General features: G+C 45.0%; 2 protein-coding genes across 8 annotated transcripts in view; one reads left to right on the top strand and one right to left on the bottom strand.

The window, feature by feature from the left end:
- Window positions 1–19,814, bottom strand: part of SMOC1 (SPARC related modular calcium binding 1) — a 136,830-nt gene that overhangs the window by 20,279 nt on the left and 96,737 nt on the right. For all 7 annotated transcript variants that reach the window (XM_061380305.1, XM_061380309.1, XM_061380303.1 and 4 more), the window contains exons 8-10: window positions 6,234–6,426; window positions 5,241–5,323; window positions 1,585–1,690 (exon numbers count right to left, since the gene is read on the bottom strand). In XM_061380305.1, the coding sequence (XP_061236289.1) occupies window positions 1,585–1,690; window positions 5,241–5,323; window positions 6,234–6,426 (382 nt within the window). The remainder of the gene's footprint in view (window positions 1–1,584; window positions 1,691–5,240; window positions 5,324–6,233; window positions 6,427–19,814) is intronic.
- The window catches only part of LOC133226619 (cytochrome c oxidase assembly protein COX16 homolog, mitochondrial), a 299,200-nt gene that overhangs the window by 230,029 nt on the left and 49,357 nt on the right, over window positions 1–19,814 (top strand). The window lies entirely within an intron of this gene.

Raw genomic sequence — 19,814 nt, 5'->3', positions numbered from 1 at the left:
AAGGACAGCCTGCTAAAAGATTTCTCTTTCCCCTTGCAACTGGGCTGCTGACACTGGAGCTGAAAATAAATCAACATGACGACTGCGTGAAGAGCTGGGCAGTGAAGAATTCCACCAGAAAGGCCTCTATTGAAAGCTGAGAAATACACAAAGCTTGGGGAACTTTAGGAAGTAAGCCTGCTGGTTTATAGAAGTGCAGGGGGGGCATACATCTCTGGTCTCTACAATATTGGATTATACTAAGCTTTATTTTAAGAGTGATGATTACGTTGGCTGGGTTTCAGTCCCAGTGCCAAGGATGCCAAATAAATATCAAATACTCTCCAGGGCTTCCTGCCACCATACCCACTGTATTTGAACCATGCAAATTAGGCAGAATTGACATTGGAATGCTTATGGCTCAGAGAGAACGATGTATTTCCCATCCTTGGGGTATTTTTAATCCTGTTTATATGAATACAGACATGCTAGGCGTATACTGCGAATTCGATGGGTTACAGAATATTCAGCATGTCGGCACCCAGCCACTGACTTGATTTGTAAGGTCCAAATGAGAAGTTAAAACCATATGGGTTTGCAAGCAATCCATACTGAAACTAAGGGGCACAGAAGCACCACCCATGAAGTTTTTGTCTTGAATAGCAAAAGATGGTAGTGCTTCCTTCAATGTTCTGAAAGAGGAAAGGAGGGGGTCAACGTTATTCTCAATATGTTGGAGCAATACCCACAGAAGTAACATATGCACAGAGGCACTTACTTCATCTCTACACCCTTTTGAACATGAGCACACCAGTCATCGTGGCACCCCTGCGTGCTAAACTAGCACTGACTCCTCTTGTAAGTGGGGGAATCCAGAACCATAGAAGCCTTGCCTAGCTGAGGCAACATAGCGCTTCCTTTAAATCTAGTATGGTCTGTTCCCAATGGACTGTCCTGCTGCAGCGTTACAGCCGCTGCACTAAGGGGATTTGCTGTTATCAAGCAGAAGGGGGAGACAAGACCTCAACTTTTCCCCAGTTCCCCAGCAACACAGACTTCTGCCCACCTCTTCCAATGGGCCTGACTTGCTGGCTCCTACCAAGAGCGATAGACAGGCAGCTGGTCAGAGGGGAGGGCCATGAAAAACAGCTCCTCCCCTCATCGGCTGGCTGGCTCCAGCCCCACAGCAAAACCACAGCATTGGTACTGCCAAGAATTCAGTTCACATTCTTCACTCCCTGTGGTAGCTACTAGGCCACACGGTCTCCTTCAATCCATTTGCATTTTATTAGGTCTTTTCATGCACCAGGGGACAAAAGAACAAGCCACTTCCTCCCACTGAGCTCTCATTTCACACTTCAAATGGGCTATAGTAACCTTTATGGTGGAGCAGCTGCCAGGGATGGGGGGCAGGAGGAGGCAGACAGGGCTAGGATGACAAGACAGAGCAGTGTCTGAAGATGCAGCCTTAGCTCCTCTCCCAGCAACCCAGAGGAACCTGAATGAGAGCAGAGCAACACCCTTCCCTCCTGCTCCCACCTCAGGGGCACCCAGAGCTCTGCAGCCACCTTGGTGGCATTCAGACTGAGTGCTTTCTGGACTCACCTCCCACCCCCAGTAGGTGCTGCCGAGTTAATAGCCTGTACCATGTCCGTAGTCAGAGCATCAAGTAAGCTGGTAATAAATTCAACTTTCTTCCCTTCTGGGCAGCCTGCAGAAAGAAAAGAGAATGTTTAATGCAAGAATAGACAGGGTTGGTCTCTTACCCCAGTTCAGCCAGAACTGCCTTTGTTTGTAACATGGCAGGCACCATTACAGTCCCTGAGGAAAGGCAGAAGAATCCCTCAGTGGGTTTCTCTGTGTGGCAATTTGTCCTGCAGCTTTTGTCCAGGCACACACAGGGTCACCATCAACATCCGTCAGGAAGACCATGTGGTTAGCTTTATGGCCTCTCACAGTTCTCTAGCAGCGTAACCACGGGGATGTGCTGGAAGCACCTGGCAAATGGGAGCTCCCATGGTGACACCTGCAGAGTTTACAAAACAACTCATTACCTCCTGGGTCATCTTCCTCTGCAAACATGGCTGTTCTGAGGTCCTAACTGACAGCTTAATGCTTCCCACAGCACAGGCCAAAGCAAGGACTGCTGCTTGCACTCTCCTCTCCAGCCACAGACAGCATTGCCTGCCAGCAGCTACCACAATAACTCAGTTCTTAGCATGATCACACTGCATGGGAAACACGTCAGTCTAAATCAACACGTGGTAATCGCCCCCAGTCACTGCTGGCTTAAACAGGACAAAGTGAGCTGAAAGCGAGCTTGGTAACCATTTCCATTACTTACTGTTGAGGCTGTCTAATTCCCCATCATCATAACCACAGACTGACAGAGATTCCTACCCTTAACAGTGCCAGCCTGTTACGACATAGCTGAGATGAAATTCTCCATATCCTCACCTTTATGAGGCAATCTATGCTGTTCCCTTGCCTCTTAAAGGTGCAAAATCATGCTTCACTTACTACCACATTAATACTGCAGCAATTGCTCTAGCCTACCAAGGAACGACCATACTTAACTTCAAACCACCACCTCCAAAACTGTTTTCCAAAACGCACCACCTCCCATCCTATTGTCTTCTCTTGATGTGATAAACTGGCCATCACCACATCCCTCACCTCTTCTCTTTCCCCAAACCACCATGCACTATATTAGTCAGCTGATTAAGACAGCAGAGGTCTGGAAACAGCCTTCCCCAGCAACATATAGCAGTGTCAACACTTCTGCTTTTCATGGGCAAGCAGAGTAGCACGTGTACCCCAAACAGAACACCAGAAACTTACTGTAATCCCTTGACAGCTGAAAGCAGCTTGCAAATTGATCTGACAAAACTCCCTCCTTTGCAGCATTACAGGCTCTGTTCTTCGCAACAGCTAACCAACAGTCTCTCGCCTGTCTCCATATTATGCGCATTACACACACGCACACCCCTTAGCACTCGTTTGGCACATGGTCCAGAAAATGTCAGCATTGTAATGGGTAAGCTGCTATGGCAGCCAGAGTAGACCACTCACTTAAAGGAGCTTTTTGTTGCAGTAATGAGAAGGTTGAAAAACCATTTGCTAAAAGTCATCTCCCTGGGGCCTCAGCATCTCACCGTCTGCAGGAATTAGCAGCTTGCCATTTGCTTTGTGCAAGCAACACTTTCTTGTTTCTTTCTTTCTTCTGGCCACGGCCATGACACAGTTGTGAAGAGGGTATGTGTAGGTGTGCGAGGATCTGGACTTATGGCTCCCTCACCCTGGCCTCTGCAGGATCTCTTCACACAGGCCAAGCAGCACTGAGAGTCTGAAGAATAGGCGGATCTCTAGAAGCAGAATAAGGTATGGGGTCCCCTTACAGAACTGAGTGCAAATGGAATGGTGAGCCTTGAATTAAAGCAGGGTTTTTTTTTTTTTAAATTCAGTTCTGCTAAGAAGTAAGAGTGGAAGAAAATAATGAAAAGAAGCATCCTCTCTCACTCCCTGCAGTTCTGTCTCACCAGGGAATTTCTGCATACAAGAGCAGCTAATCAAACAAACCAAGTCTGCATCAAAAGATCATGTAGCACAGGACCTCTCAAGCAGACAAACCAGGATCAGATACTCCATCTTCTAATCTCTCCATCGACAAGGGAATTTCCAGTGACAGGAACCATCATGCCAGCCAATGCAGCCAAGCACAGAGCTAAAAGTTTACTCAGACACAGAAAAGTGGCTTGAGCTAGGAGAGGAATGCTCCTGGAGTTTAATGCTGGGACCAGGCCACTAGGCTACAGAGCATCATATGCCCTCTTCTGCAACTAGCAGTTTCTGTTCCCTGTCAAGCTGCAGTGCAGAAGGGGAGGGAGAAGGGAAACGAGACCATTCTGTCTTCCTGAGATCAGAAAGAGAATCTCAAAGAAAAAGCCCAAGAGCAAAGGATTTTCACAATACAGTTCTGGAGAGGCAGGGGGAAGTGCAGGAAGAGGCAGTAAAGCAAGGGGAGAAGGGATGCTGAAGAAAGGAAGTAAGGTTATTCTATTTTAGCATGATTGCCTAAGGAAATTAGTCTTAATGCAATCATTTAGCTGGTTTCCCCCCCCAGCCCCCAAAGTAATACTTGTACCACCTGGCCAGTTTCATTCAAATGTGAGAGGGAGACAGACAGGAAATTTCTACATGATTGGTGAAAATGAGAAGCTGAATAGAAAAGAGCCCTGCTGAGGGCAGAGTTGCTAAGCAGAAAGCTATAGTGCCTGAGGTCAGTAGCCGGCAGAAGAACTAGGAGACACAAGGCAAATCTGGAACAAATCTCATTTCCTTTGCTAACTTGTTCAGGAACAACTCACTTTATGCTAGCTCTAGAAAGGACCAGGAGAAAATGAAGTGGATCCAGAGCTACCAGCTCTTTCTGCAGAGTTCTTGGTCTCTATCACTCCTTAACAGTGGAGAGGGTCCCGCTGTACCTTCTGTTTCCAAGCAGCACCCAGGAGGGTGATGGCTGACCTGTCAGTGAGGGCACTCACTCTGCTCCTTAAAAGGGCAACAGGAAGGAAAAAACAGAGCATAGGTGGTAGGATAACATTTTCAAGAGCTGCACAGACACCTATACCCAGCACATTTCCTAGCAGTAACAGGGTAGGCAAATAGTAAATTATGGCTGGTCACTCTGTTAAGAGGGAAAAGCATGATATAAGACAAGCAGCAATGGGAGATAAAGCAGGTCCCAGGCAGAAAATGAGGGGTAAAGTTCAGCTAAGTGAGGAGCCAGTTAAGCGACCTCAGTGCAGCAGAAATGGTCCTGCAGTGTCAGAGAGCCAGTTGGTCCACTGGCTATTGCCAGCTGTGTCCTCTTTCATTGCTTAGGGAGCATCAAGCTGCTGAAAAGCCCTGCTAAATGAAAAGGAAACTGTCCAAGCCAGGCTTTGAAGAAGCTGTTTCAATGCTGAGCCCGTTCTTCCCCAGGAGACCTCCAGGCATCCAAGTTTCTTTCCTGAAAATTCTGATCCCAGGTATGTTTTCAAAGGGCAGACAGGCAACGAGCTGGCCCAAGGGACACTCCCAGCTTTTCCCAGTTCACTGCTGAAACTGGAGGTGATCCAAAATAACACAGAATAAAACCCATGGTAAAACATGCACGGTGAGGGAAATGCCTTAACTCCTCAACAATATTCTTGGCCTCTTAAGAGTCCCAAGGTGAGACAAGAGAAGAAGGCAAAGACGGGTTCTTGTTTCTGTCTGACCTGGAAGTTCTCTGTCCTTGAATGGATCATCAATCTCTGTGCTCTTCGATCTGGCATCGCTTTCACACACTGGGGTCTCGTAGCTGAAAAAGAAGAGGAGATGATAAAATATGTGATACAGCTTTAGTGCTATCAGATGGTTGCTAAGGGGTTGTGTCTCACCTGCTTACTGCAAGGGAAACTAATAAACCTGCAGAAGAAATATTCCAAAGCATCTGTCTGCTTATGGACAGTCAGCCACAGAAGTGGAGAGAGAAGGAAGAGCACTCTGAAGTTCAGCACCAGTTACCAACCCAAACCCAGAAACAGCACCCAAGACCCTGTGGGCACTGACTGAGCTTTTTCCAAGGCTGTTAATGCTCTGGAGAATCACTGTATTTCGCAGAGTTTAGGTCCCAGCTCCTACTGGCCTGTTTTCCTAACTCGCCAGACATAGGAAACGTAGTCTGTTTCCAAACCCAAGTGAGGAAAGATTCCCCAGGTAGTTTCAAGATACAGAGTAACTTAAAGAAAAATCTACCATTGGCTTAAAATCTATCAACGCACAGCCAAGCAGCCTTTTAAATCTCTGCTGGTCAGGATCCAAGTAGCTGCGGCATGGAAGGATAAAGCAGAGGACAATGCAACAAAGCCACTTATCTTTTCATTGCTCATGCCCCTGATCTGCGCTAGAGAAAAGCCCTGGTTCCTGCTACCACCCAAAACCTGCAAGCCAGACCAAAAAAAAAAGAAAAAAAGCAAAAAAAAAAGCTGCTTTGCGTGAATATTTAACACAGAGGAAAGTAACGACAGCAGTTACTGTTCACCAGCTCATACAGAGGGAGCTGCACAGGAACATTCAGTAGGGAATGTAACATATGGTACTCCTAGCTCTAAGGAAGGTAGCAGAGAGCTGACTATTCTAAAAGTAGGAATTTATCTGATATAGCAACAGTATTGTTCTTTATCCTGTCTTCTCCAGGCCGAACATCTCACCAGGTCTACATCTCTTACCGAGTGGAAGTACCAGGCAGGGGACGTCCCGTGTCCACCAGGACACACCAGCAGTACCCAGTCGATTGGTGGCACTGCACTGGTTTGTAGAGCCCACCAGGTGCGCACTCAGGGATGACGATACCCTCGCGGGGGTTCTGCCTGGCCTCCTCCAGGGCGCTCTGCCTTTCCTGGTCACAGGAGTGAACTTTCTCTAGAAGACAGGAGGGATGTTGGAGAAGGTGAAGAAAAAAAGTCAAATCAGGATCACCTTCCTCAGTTCAGCAAGACATGGGTATCCTTCACATCAGGAGAGCTTTGTGTCTGGTTCCTTTTCAGCAAACACCAGTATGCCTACATCCCTAGGGACTCACGGACTTCTGGATCAAGAACTTCCTCCTACATTTAGCTGTGACACAAGATTATTAGATTACACACATTGACTGCCAAGTCCCCAGCAAGCCAGGAACAGCAGGAAAAACTGTTCCTGTTCACGTGGGTTTTGAAGCAGGCCTGTCAGATAATAAGAATTCACTATTACTGCAGCCATGGGGTAAGCAGGGTAAGCATTTCCCAGATTGTATTTTCACATACTTGAGAGATCCTAAATTGCAACTTGTATTTTCCAGTTAAGTGAAGGAGACAAACACCCTTTGCTGCCCTACTGTCTCTTTTCCAAACTGCAATGTACTCTTCCCTCTCCATACCAACTCTCCAACTTGATTCCAAGAGGGACAGAAGGTTAAGCTTTAACACTGCCTTATCCGGTGCAGAGAGCACCTGCACACACCTCATCAAGGAACAGAATGGGATATCCCATTCTACCTGCACTGCCATCACCTCTCTAGCACACTCCCCCTTTATCCTCAACTGAAAAAACAGAGGGCACGCAACAATGCTTCCTACCAAAGGGTAGGTAGGGCAACGATCCTTAATAGTTTATGGCAAAGAAATGGTTATTTCCAAAGACATCATCAACCAGAGAGCAGAGCACACAGATGGCATGCACCAAAGAACAGAAAGAAGCCCTCAAGTGGCTTCTGCAGCCAGCCTGGCACCTTCAGCCCTAAGGCTACCTCTTCAGTTACCGCCTGCAGAGATGTGACTGATGCATGGAGAGGTGCCAGGCTGCTGCCTCTTACATAGACCAGCTATTAAAGGGGGAATCAATGCACAAAGTACCTACAGGACATAAAGACCTATTTGGTTCAACAGCCAGTTATTCTCAATCACAAGTCTTCAAACATTCTAAACCTTTGAGAGTAGTAAAATTATTTCAACTTTGGAAACCACTGAAGGTCTCACAGAAAGAAAAAAGGCATGCACGTAGGACAGAAAGCAGTTAAGGCAGTGATCACATGATTTAAAACATGTCTAAGTCTAAGGTGAAAAAATGGCAATATAGCTCCTAGCTTTTACCTGTAGGAGAGTGACACAAACCAGCAGCAGTTCTCTCTTTGCCTAGCTTTCCTCTCCCTCACAGTTTACTGTCTCTTTTCTTTTATTTTTATAAATAAGCCACAACATCTGAAATTCCTTGCCACAGGCAAGAATCCCCTCAAGCTTTCAGTATATAAAACGCTTCAACAGTGACAGGCAATGGCACCACAGGTTCATCCCAAACCTGTACATGTTTGCACAGCCAGCCAGCAGACATGGCATGACTTTAGCACTCTACCCCCGGGACTTGCTCAGCACACAGCTCTCGCACACTCCCTGTTTCAATGCATTTTTCCCGCCTGTCTGTACCTCATCAGTTGTGTCTATTATTTTGGTGAAAAATCCTGGTGCAGACAGCAACTTTTGTTCCATGGCTGGGTAACAGAAGAGGTGCTGATTCACAGCTAGAATTCCTCTGTTTGGTAGCAGCAGATACAACACAAAAATATCTAGGTCTGCACAGCATCACAGAATCATAGAATGGCTCGGGTTGGAAAGCACCTTAAGATCATCAAGTTCCAACCCCCCTGCCACAGGCAGGGATCCCTCATCACAGGGATCCCAATTTGCCCAAGGCTCTGTCCAACCTGGCCTCGAACACTGCCAGGGATGGAGCATTTATCACTTCTTTGGGTAATCTGTTCCAGTGCCTTATCACTCTCACAGTAAAGAACTTCTTCCTTGTATCTAACCTAAATGTTCCCTCTTTAAGTTTGAAGCCATGCTTTGGTACCAGAGGCACTTTTACTGGTTGCCAATTGAACTGTACTAGCTAAAGAGTCTCAAAGACCCCAGATGGTCTCCCTACCCTCAGAATTTCAGACCACTGTTGAGTCTGGGAATGCAAAGGGCACCTGAACTTTGCTACACACAAATCCACACAACCGAAACACAGAATAAAAACTTGTAAGTGTCGGCAAGTCTGACTCAAGCAGAGAGAAACTTGATCAGGAAGGAGCAGGAGGGGATAAAGTCAACAAAAACTGAGAGCGAGCTCAAGCCTCAGCTGATATTTAAGCTGACTTCACTTTGCTGACAGACAGATTTCACATCTGAAAAAAAGGCCCCGTGACTGTTCCCAAGCTGTACGTGGACAGAGAAGTCATTGAGCAAGAGGCCTGCAGGCTCCTTAACAAACCACTTACATCACAAGGGGCCCCTGCTTACCTACCAGCCGTCTGCCGGCAGCAGTTCACACCTTGGCCCTCAGGTGAGGAGGATGGTTCATGCAGCTTGGGGAAGGCAAGCACAGAGACACACTTCCCTATCATCGTTTCATGTAAGGAGTAAAAGGAAAGAAATCTGCTGAAGAGAACTACATTCCAGGAATTTTTCTACCTAAATCTCCAAAGCTTCCTGAGTGCACAAAGTCAAACCAAGATCTCTGAGTCTTGCAAAACTAGCACTAAAAATGACTGAAAAAAATAAAGTGGAGGTTTTTTGTATGTCAGAACAAAAAAAATGTGCCACTTTTATTGAAATAAAACCCCAAGGAATAAATGTCGTTTAATGAGATAGTATCTTATTTTACACACATTTGCAGTTAGGTATGCAAATTACACAGGATAATTGTACATGCTTACATCTGTACTATGCCATAAAAAATGGCAAAATACCTTTACATGTATTAACCAGAAATTTGTGGGAATTGAATAATCATGACATTTACCACCAGAATACACAACTAATTGGTAGTCATTCCTGTTTGAAGGGTGGTTAGAGGCCGAGTGAAACAAAACTTACAGGTTTTGTGCGGTTGATATCAAATATACTTAATGATGCAAAAGCCACCATCATCACCATCCTTCAGTGGGCTGTCATTAGCAATGATAGCAGGGAGATCGGATTTTTCTCATTTCTAACATACATTTAGAAGTAGCCACTGTGAAAGTCTTATCTATTCCATTACCTTCTGAAGAACGTGACACCGACATACTGGGGCAAACCAAAGGCCCAACTTGCCTATTCCACCTCCAGCCATGGCCAAAAGCAGAAGTTTAGAAAAGGACAGAGAAACAGGAGAAGTATATACTTCCCCCAAGTATTTCATGTCTCAATCAGTCATGCATCAGAAACTTGCAGAGGCAGACATGGAGTTTGTATTTAGTCAGTAGCAATGGTTTTCCCCTTCTACCAGTTTGCCATGTCTCCACTCATAAACTTATACTGAACATGACACCCTACATTTAGTTTTGTGGCTTGAATACATGTTGCATGTGGAACACAGCACATCCTTTGGTTTGATCTAAACTTGGCTCCCAGTAGTTCTATTTGCTGACTGTAGTTCTGGAGGATAAACAGTGAATGGTCTCCCTCCTTGTCTCTCACTGTTTTACAGACTCCTACTACATCTCTTTTACATGCTGAAGAGTCTCAGCTGACCAGTTCTTTCTCTGAACCCCTTCCAGATCCACCATACCTTCCCTCAGCTAGAGGAGATCAGAATAACAAACATATTGACACTTAAGTGGAGGCTCTGACAACAGCCTTTTGGAAAGTTCCTTCAGTGACATCTGTCTGCTATGCATAAGAACCTATTAACTAGCACTAGCCTTCAGAGAGGCTCTTTCCTCCAGGCTACCATTCTAACAGCACTTAATTCGTTTAAAAAATAAACATGAATATTAACCGTTGGAGTCTATTTCATCAGCCAGAAAAATCTCCTGGCAAATTCATACTCTCAGCTTACCTAGTATGGGACTTGGCATGAGCTGCATACACTGTCACCCTGAAAGATGGTCTCACAGGTAATGAAGGGACCATCAAATGCTATCCCAGCTCCAGGACACTGAAGCCAGCCTGTTCTAGTCAGACTGCTTACTGGAAACTTTGCCGTTGTTGCCAAGGCCAGGTTTACGGAGGATAGTGAAGGCCTATAGCCAAGTGAGAAGGTTTAATGCCAACTATGAATTTAAGCTGTCATCTTATAAAGAAGCATATATTTATTATATATGCAGAGTACTTTAAAGCATATTCCCTGTTTGAGTTAATAGGGGTTGCAGGCACAGACAGATAAAGAAAAAAGGTTTTCCTTCTTTCCCTAGTTGAAGCACTTACAGAACATTTAAGACAGCAAAGTCAGGGGGACACAAACAGCATCCCCAGGACCAACAATAATATCACACCTTTTTTTCAAAAAACCCCCACCAAAACTCAGAAACAAAAACCAAACACCACAGTAAAATTCCCCTGTTTTCTGTCATCTCTGCTTTGACTTAAGACAACCATCAGCAAAGAAGCTGAGTAACACTTGCCAACTCGCCGTTGCTGAAGAACGAAACCTTTGGGAGGCAGCAAATCTAAATCACTACACATCAAAAAAGAAATAAATATATATATATATAGGGAATGCATGCACACAAAGGAGAGAATCACTGGCAGAAATACCTGTTTTACCTTAACTGCTTAGCTCTGAAATGCTGTTTGCTCCTTATTACTCCTGACTGCTTCTAACACTCTTTAAAACATTTCTAAAAGTAGCGTCCCTGAAGCTATGAGCTATTGGAGAAAACCAGGGCTCAGACATGGGCAGTTGTACATTATTTATGCAACAATTTTCCCCTAGTAACGGCCTTCTGAGAAACACATGGTCAGATTCATAAAAAGGGTCTCTCATTCCCGGTCCCTTAAGTACACACATTCAAACATACATCTAGTGCTTGCACAATAAAAATAAAAATGATGGATGAGGTAAGGGACTCATCTGACTGTCTAATAAACTAGATGGTTATTAAAGAAATGGGGTGTTTGTTTACCTTACAGAGCTGAGAAGAGAGGGTGTCTAACAGCATCTAACCAAGGGCTTGTGCTTCACAGTCCTCACGCTCAGTTTTCAGGGCCAGATGCAACCAGTGTGCTGCATCTGGAGGTGAGGCAGCCTTCCCTAGCTGCTCTCCTGCCCCATAACAACTCTCACTGCTATCAGAGCCAAAGGACCAAGCTTCAGTCACTGGAGCTACACGGATTCTGTGGATGATCAGGGTGGGTCATAAGGAAGATCTGCCATCACACCACAGCAGATTATTTCTTAAGATTGCTCTTCTGCACTCAATTGTTTTGTTATGAGAAGAAGAGGGAGACTATAACACCGAAACCAATCACCCTGGAGAGGTCCCTACACCCCTGAGAGAAAGGAGCCTTTTTTCCAAACCAGGCAAAAGAGAGGGTCTAACCTCCTTCTGTGCTTCTGCCCAGCCCCAGTGAACCTATGTGAATAGCCTAATGACAGAACTACAGGCTGTGCCAAGTAGGGCAGTTTTCCTTCTCTTTCCATTTCTTTTGACCATAAATTCTGTCTGGACCAGGAAAACTTTTCCCATGAAGTTCCCACAAAAAGCATCCGTTTTAATGAAAAAGCATTCATCAGAAGTGGAGGAAAAGGTCTTTCATTGAAGGATTCTTGACCAATCTCCATTGTTAGTACTGCAACAGGGACCTGACTTCAAAATACCATTAAAAAAAAAAAAAACAAACCAAAAGCAAACAAAATCAAACACATGCCTCTCCCAAATTTTTTTTGTTAAACTCCCAGCTTTCCCCTCTATGAGGTATTAGTACAGCACAAAAGCCAGCAATATGGGTGTCTAGTGCCAAGTTCCTATTGACATCCTGTGCCAACCCAAAAGTGAGGACTAAGTGTCTTTGCTCCTCAGTTTTCCTCTCAGTGAGATAAAGTGCTTGCCTGTCTTCCAAGGAAGCTTAATTCAAACAGGGCTGATTTCTCATTTTTATTTAGCCTGTCTTTATGCTGCTCTGGCAGAGGAGTCCTGGACTGGTTATTTTATCACAGCATCTACACCAGCTTAAAGGTGCTTTTACATTGCATAAGGGAACTCTAACATGAACAGGATCCAGGCCAACTTTAGAAGAACAGGGTGTCAAGGGCAGATGTGATTCAGAGCAGCACTGAGGAGGAGGACTTGGGAATGCTGGTTGACAAGAAGCTCAACATTAACCGGCTTCAGTGTGCGCTCGCAGCCCAGAAAGCCAACTGTATCCTGGGCTGCATCAAAACGAGCGTGACCAGCAGGTCAAAGGAGGTGATCCTCCTCTCTCACCTGCTCTCGTGAGACCCCACCTGAAATGCTGTATTCAGTTCTGAGGCCCTCAACATAAGAGGGTTGTAGACCTCCTTGAGCAAGTACAGAGGAGAGACATGAAGATAATCAGAAGGCTGGAGCACATCTACTGTCAAGACAGGCTGAGAAAGTTGGGATTATTCAGCCTGGAGAAGAGAAGGTTCCAGGGAGACCTTACAGAAGCCTTCCAGTACCTGAAGGAAGCCTACAAGAAATCTGGAGAGGGACTTTTTACAAGGGCACGTAGTGACAGGACAAGGGAGAATGGCTTTAAAACTGACAGAGGGGAGATTCAGATAAGATGTTAGGAAGAAATTTTTTACTGTGAGAGTGGAACAGGTTGCCCAGAGAAGCTGTGGCTGCCCCATCCCCCTGGCAGTGTTCAAGGCCAGGTTGGATGGGGCTTTGAGCAACCTGGTCTAGTGGAAAATGTCTCTGCCTGTGGTAAGGAGGGTTGAAACAAGATGAGCTTTAATGTCTCTTGCAGTCCAAGCCATTCTAGGATTCTATGATCTCAGTAACGGAGCTTACAAAAGGTATGGGCAGAAAGCTCAGCCTCATTACACAGAGAAACAGGTTATGCCAGCAGCCCAAATCTGCATTCCTTCCACCTCTGAGGGGAAAGGGAATTTGAAAAGTCTTGGGTATGCACAAGGGCTGGCAGGACTAGCAAAGCAAGCAGTGAATAGGAACTAGCTGCCTGTCCCTTGAGCAGAGCTGTGGGTGGAGGAAAAGAAACAACTCCTCCTGTGTTTACTAGGAGCACAACAACAGCTGAACAAATACGGCTCATGGGGATAGCATAAATCTCTCTGCACCTCTGTTAGTCATCAGTACTGCTACCCACTCCACCCTGCTCTGTCTGGGACTGTGATTCTTCTAGAGTATTCTGGCTAATATAAAGGTAAAGAGAAAAACAAACTGCAGGTGCTCCCACACTGTACCAGTTGAGCATTCCTTGCTTTACCTTGGTACTCACTCACTTCATTTCTCAAGGCATAGGCTACAAAGGAAGCAGAGGTTACTACACGTTCCAGTGCTGAACAAGTACAATGCAAAGGTTTAACAAGTGGCTTATCGGTTTTAAAAATGCATTGCTCTGAGTGGCTCATTAAACTTCAGCTATCCAGGAACACATCCTTCCCCTGCCATTTTCCTTCTGCTCTATGCAATAAAGCTGCACTGCACACCCACCTGTGTTACATGATGAGAAGCCTATTCAGTATCTACTCTCTAGCTCAAAAAGGAGGACAGGCTGAAGTCTAATCCACTGTCCCAGGGATTAGAGTGAACTTGCTGAGGGGCTTTCTAATGCACAACTTCTGCTCACTTTGCAGAACATGCATTGGGTGCTGCCCAGCTAGGAAAGGACTCTGCTCCATAGGGTTTCCAAACCACACAGGAATAAAGCTCCACACCTGCACATCATGAAACTTGTGAGTTTAAAGCTACCTGTCTCTGAAATTCTAACTGACTGGCTTTCAGGCAGGCCTTGGGCTCTTTCTACCACCCTATCTTCAAGCAGTCAGTCACACAGCCCTAGCCCTCAGAACTGTAGCCAGACTAGCTGAAGGATGGCAGAGAACAATACTTCTTTTATAGCTTCAGAATATCATCCTGGGAAAAAAAAAAAAGGCAAATATTTACATGTTCACATACAATGAATTAGACAGAGCTCCCATTAAATTCTAGTTCATTAGAATATATTTTAAGTTTTGTCATTCTCACAGGAATAAAATGTAAGCTACATACAATTACTATGAGATAGTTGCCCAGCACTGTAGGTTAAGAAAAACATACTTCAAGAGAAGAGGTCTCAAAAGTTCTCTGTAAAACAGTTCTTTAGTATTGAAAGACTTGTATCAAATTAAATGACCAATTTGACTAGTGGCACATAACATCCAATTTACAGGCCGGAATTTAAGAAAGAATTAAAAGTCATCTTGTTTTATGGTTTTAAAACAGTGTGATCACAACTTACAAGTAGAAACCACAACAACCAGCAAAGAGAAATCCAGTGCATAGAATGGAAAGTACTGGCAAGACAACAACACTTGGAAGAAAAATGGTAAGGAGCTTAGGTGGACCACAAACCAGTCTGCAACTTCATGATTTTGCAAACAACAACAACAAAAGTCAAACCAGGTAAAACTCGCTGTGGGATGTAGTGACAAGGGCCTCACATAAGAAAGAGGCACTAAGGACTGGTGAGCCTTTAAATCAGGCCTGCGTCCAGCTCTGGGCACTGCACTTTGAGGGAGAGGTGGACCATTTGGCAAGAGTGCAGGAGAGAGCAAAGGGAACAGGCAGAGGTCTAAGAAACATGATCTATGGGAAAAGGCTGAAAGAATTCCATTTGTTTAGTCTAGGGATGACATTCAGTCTTCTGAGATGTAAAAGCTGTTACATAAAAAAAGATGGTCATAGATCATTTCTTTTCCTCCCCATGGGTAGTTCAAGTATCAGTCAGCTTACTTGCAGAAAAGAGATTCAGGTTTGATATAAGAAAATCCCCCAGTGATTAACTCTTCACTCATTGGAAGAGGCAGTGAGATCCCTGTCGCTGCATTAGGAACAGGTTGCACACATAACTGGACATGACCCTGAGTTAAAACAGGGAGGTAAAAACTAACTACGTGACCTCTTCAGGTCTTTTCCACCCTCCTCACATAAGACTGAGAAGCTCCAGTAAATCAGCAGATGACTGAGACAACTTCTTTGCAAACTCAGCCTAAAATCTTGAAGAGATATGATCTAGTTTAACTATCCAAAATTTAGGGTCTGATCTTCCTAACGCATCTGGCTTCCACAGTCTGCAAGACAGCTGTAGCTGTGCAGTACCTTCATAACAACAGTCTCCTCAGCCTGAGCAGAGACAGTTTGGCACCAAAATGCAGACCTCTTTATTTCTTTACACCAGGATAGTTTCTTAGACACCACCCTTGTGATTTTGAGAGAAATATACCCAGATTCTGCAGTTTTTCTTCCCTAACTCCTCTTTTCCATTTCACATTGTTCCTAAGCACTGTTAGCTTGAGATAAGCCACCTGTTTTTGAATGCATTCATTCATTTTTCCCTATACTCCCTTCCCACTGCATGCTTTCCACACTGAGGAATGCTATTCAATCAAATGAGAAGCCATAGGTATTTCCACTGGAGCCTTAACATTATTGGGAAACTTTTCACTTCCACACCTGCTTTTAATAGTGCTTGGAAAAACCAGCAGAGCAATTGTTGGAGAACTCGCCTACCTCTGACGGCTGGAGTATATGGGCACACTATTTTTACAGTATTGTAAGTGCATAATTACAGGGCACTAAATAGAAAGCTTTTGAAAACTGTGACAGGCAGGTAAAAAGTATTTCAGACTGGTCTTCCTAAGTACAGTAACATTCTTTTCTTATGCTACTGCTGCTGAGCAAAAGGGGGGAAGAGAGACAGGTTTATAGTGGGACGAGTCTTTCCGTGTACTGACAGATCATCTTTTTCCTGTAGTATTTAGCACTTTATGAGGAGGCAGAGGGAATTGCCTCCAACAGGAGTTCTAGCATTCACTCTTGGACATCTAGCTTGAGCCAGCTGTCTCAGGGCAAAATATTCTTTGTCTTTGGAAGTTCAGTTATGTAACATATGGGATTCAGACATCAGCCATGAGACAGAGAAACGGCTCCCACTTCATCAGTGTTATGAGACAGAGGTTAGCCCTTTTCCATGCAAGGGAAGGACAACAGAGTGATACTAGCTGAGATTAATGTTCTTCCCAGTAGGATTCTTCTGAATTGCAGGCTTACACAGGCAACAGTCCTTCCAGCTGTGGGACCCTGTGCATTCTGGGGGGGCCAGCTCCATGAGCTGCAGCTTTGTGTTATCAGAGCCTGTTCAATGAGCTTAAGCTGAGAGGGGAGATTGATGAGACCAGCAGGATCACAGACCTCCCTGCATTAATGTAACTAGTGAAACCAAAGACACACCATTCACCCAGAGTGAGGGCAGCCAGCTTAACACATCTTCCTCCCTCAGGTGTTCCTCCCTCAAGTGTCTGAATGCTGCCTTGCATTTTAAACATACTTCCATCTCTTTGCCTGGCTCTGAAGGTGGGCTCTCTGCCCAGCCTTCTTTCCTGGCTCTTCAGAGACAACCCTTGGGACCTTCTACCAAGACATCTTTCTACCTGCTTACACACATTTTCAACAGCCTGAAAAGCATGAAGTTAAGACACCCAACTCGCTGTTTCGCCTTGACAACTTTCTTATTTTGGTGGTCTGTGCAGTGACTATGAAGAGAAATGGAAAATGAGGATAGCAGCTTTTACCCATGCTCCCCCCAAATTTACACAGGACTCTTACAACACAGATCAAGGGCCTGTTGACATCAGGTTATAACGAGGCAGGTGCTGGTCTCTTTTCCAAAGTAACAAGTGGTAGGATGAGAGGAATGTCCTTGGGTTATTTAGCCTGGAGAAAAGGAGGCTCAGATGAGACCTCAGTGCTCTCTACTGCTACCTGAAAGGAGGCTGTAGCAAGGCAGGTGTTGGTCTCTTCTCCCAGATAACAAGTAATAGGATGAGGGGAAATGGCCTCAAGTTGCACCAGAGGAGGTTTAGACTGGATATTAGGAAGAATTTCTTCACCAAAAGATTTGCCAAGCATTGGAACAGTCTGCCCCGGGAAGTGGTAGAGTCACCATCCCTAAAGGTATTTAAAAGATATATAGATACGGTGCTTAGGGACATGGTTTAGTGGTGGACTTGGCAGTGTTAGATTAATGGTTGTACTCAATGATCTTAAGGGTCTTTTCCAAGCTAAATGATTCTGTGACATTTTCCTCAAATGTCCCATGCTGCTACTCCAAAAGCCCTACTGATATTCCTGCAGCATCTCACACATTTCCCTCCTTATCATCTATGCACTCCATCTCTAAAACTCACAAAAGCAGAGAAGCTCTTCATTGTAAGCCTGGTACTAGAAGGAAGCCTTCATGGGATGGGGAGGGATTTTCAGATGTCCTGGAATGCAGCTCTGCTCCCTCAAAGGGCTTTTGGTTTCAGGAGGAAGCCTAGGTCTGAACTTTTCCCAGAGGGAATCTAGGAGTGCAGATCATAAAATCATAGAATAGTTAGGGTTGGAAAGGACCTTAAGATCACCAAGTTCCAAACCCCCTGACATGGGCAGGAACACCTCACACTAAACCATATCACCCAAGGCCTCGTCCAACCTGGCCTTAAACACCAGCAGGGATGGAACATTCACAGCTTCCTTGGGCAACCTATTCCAGTGCCTCACCACCCTAACAGGAAAGAATTTTCTCCTCATATCCAATCTAAACTTCCCCTGTTTAAGTTTTAACCCATTACCCCTTGTCCTACCACTGCAGTCCCTAATGAAGAGTCCATCCCAGCATCCCTATAGGCCCCCTTCAGATACTGGAAGGCTGCTATGAGGTCTCCATGCAGCCTTCTCTTCTCCAGGCTGAACAGCCCCAACTTTCTCAGCCGATCTTCATATGTGAGGTGCTCCAGTCCCCTGATCATTCTCGTGGCCCTCCTCTGGACTTGTTCCAACAGATCCATGTCCTTTTTATGTTGAGGACACCAGAACTGCACACAATACTCCAGGTGAGGGCTCACGAGAGCAGAATAAAGGGGCAGGATCACCTCCTTTGACCTGCTGGTCACACTCCTTTTGATGCAGCCCAGGATATATTTGTGTCACTTTAGAAATGTTATAATCTTGCTTGTGCGGTTGACAGGAACACTTCAAGAGAGGCAGGAAGGTGAGTCAATACATGTAGTCCAGCTGCAGGCATCAACATATGTTCAAATAGATGTCTGAAGTGCAGATCCACATACAAGCCTGTGCTGAACGCAGCTATTACAGCAAGGAGCACTTTGCAGCTAAGGACTAACTTCAGCAAATCAGTGTAACCCCTCCAATATGAACCAGCTTCTGCTGAAAAGCAAACAAACTCAAAGCTGAACTCTCCACTGTCATTTGTACCTGTATGTCCAGGTACTGTCTGGTGCTGGAGTTTATTTCCTTTCCATTCCCTTCCAAATCGGTGGTGGTTTTAAATGCAGTGTTGTTTTCCCTCCCCTTCTACCCCAGCTGCTTCTATCTTTGCCCCTCTCCTACTGCTCCCTGTCCACTTGCTTTAACTGGCAGCTGTAGAGCAGCAGTTATGGCTCCATGTCTAGAGTAATTTGTTTTCTTTCTTTGGGGGATAAGGAGGGGGGAGTGATGGAATTCTTTGGGAATGATAAATCACACAGCACTCAGGGGGAGCTTCATTTATTTGCCTAGCTGCATACACTTAACACCTATGGTTGCATGCCGATTATTATACAATGTTATTTTTCCCGCTTGTATACTTTGCACCTTTTCATAGAGCAGATTAACTGGTCCCCAGTGGCATGTTATTTATGACTTTGTTTGCTGGCTGTCTAGGAAGGGTCCTGGTCCTAGATCCTTCCATTCTCCCTGCTTTTGCTCTCCCTTCTTTGCCACACCTGTTACACTGAGACTGTGGGAGAATCACACTTGGTCAGCCCATATATCATACCTTCTAAGAACTTCAAGGAAAGAGGAACAGAGAGAGGCCTCCCAGGCAGCAGGCAAGACAGGAAGGGGTGACTGAAGCAGAGATGGAGCCAGAGGGAAAGGAGGGATAGATAGATAAAAGTAAGGAAGAAGCATCACGTTTTGGCTTGCAAGGAAGCAGGAATTCAGCAGAGAAAAGCATAGAGATTTGCTGTGAAAATGTAATGGAATTAGTAAGTTTTCATACCATACTCAACAGGGGCTTCTCTTGAGATTGCTTCATTTGAGATCAAGCTAGAACCTAAATTAAAATTAATTCAAAACCAAACAAACTCTCACAAAAAGAATGAGTGGGAGAACTAATACAAGGGTCTCAAGATAAACAATTATGGCAGATGGCACAGCAAAGCAACAGATTTTAGCCCAACAGTTTTGAGAGGTCACAGGAGCACTATGTTAGGATGCACTGACTCAAGATGCAGGACAAAAGCCAAGAAGGACACATTAATGTAAGATAGTAGAAAAGTAGAAAAGGGAAAAGTTTTCT

Source organism: Neopsephotus bourkii, unplaced genomic scaffold (genome assembly GCF_033783945.1).
Source record: "Neopsephotus bourkii isolate Nb327-2 ecotype Australia unplaced genomic scaffold, CSIRO-AGI_Nbou_v1 NB_1792, whole genome shotgun sequence".
NCBI lineage: Eukaryota > Metazoa > Chordata > Aves > Psittaciformes > Psittacidae > Neopsephotus > Neopsephotus bourkii.
This window is presented reverse-complemented; position numbering and strand designations above follow the sequence as displayed.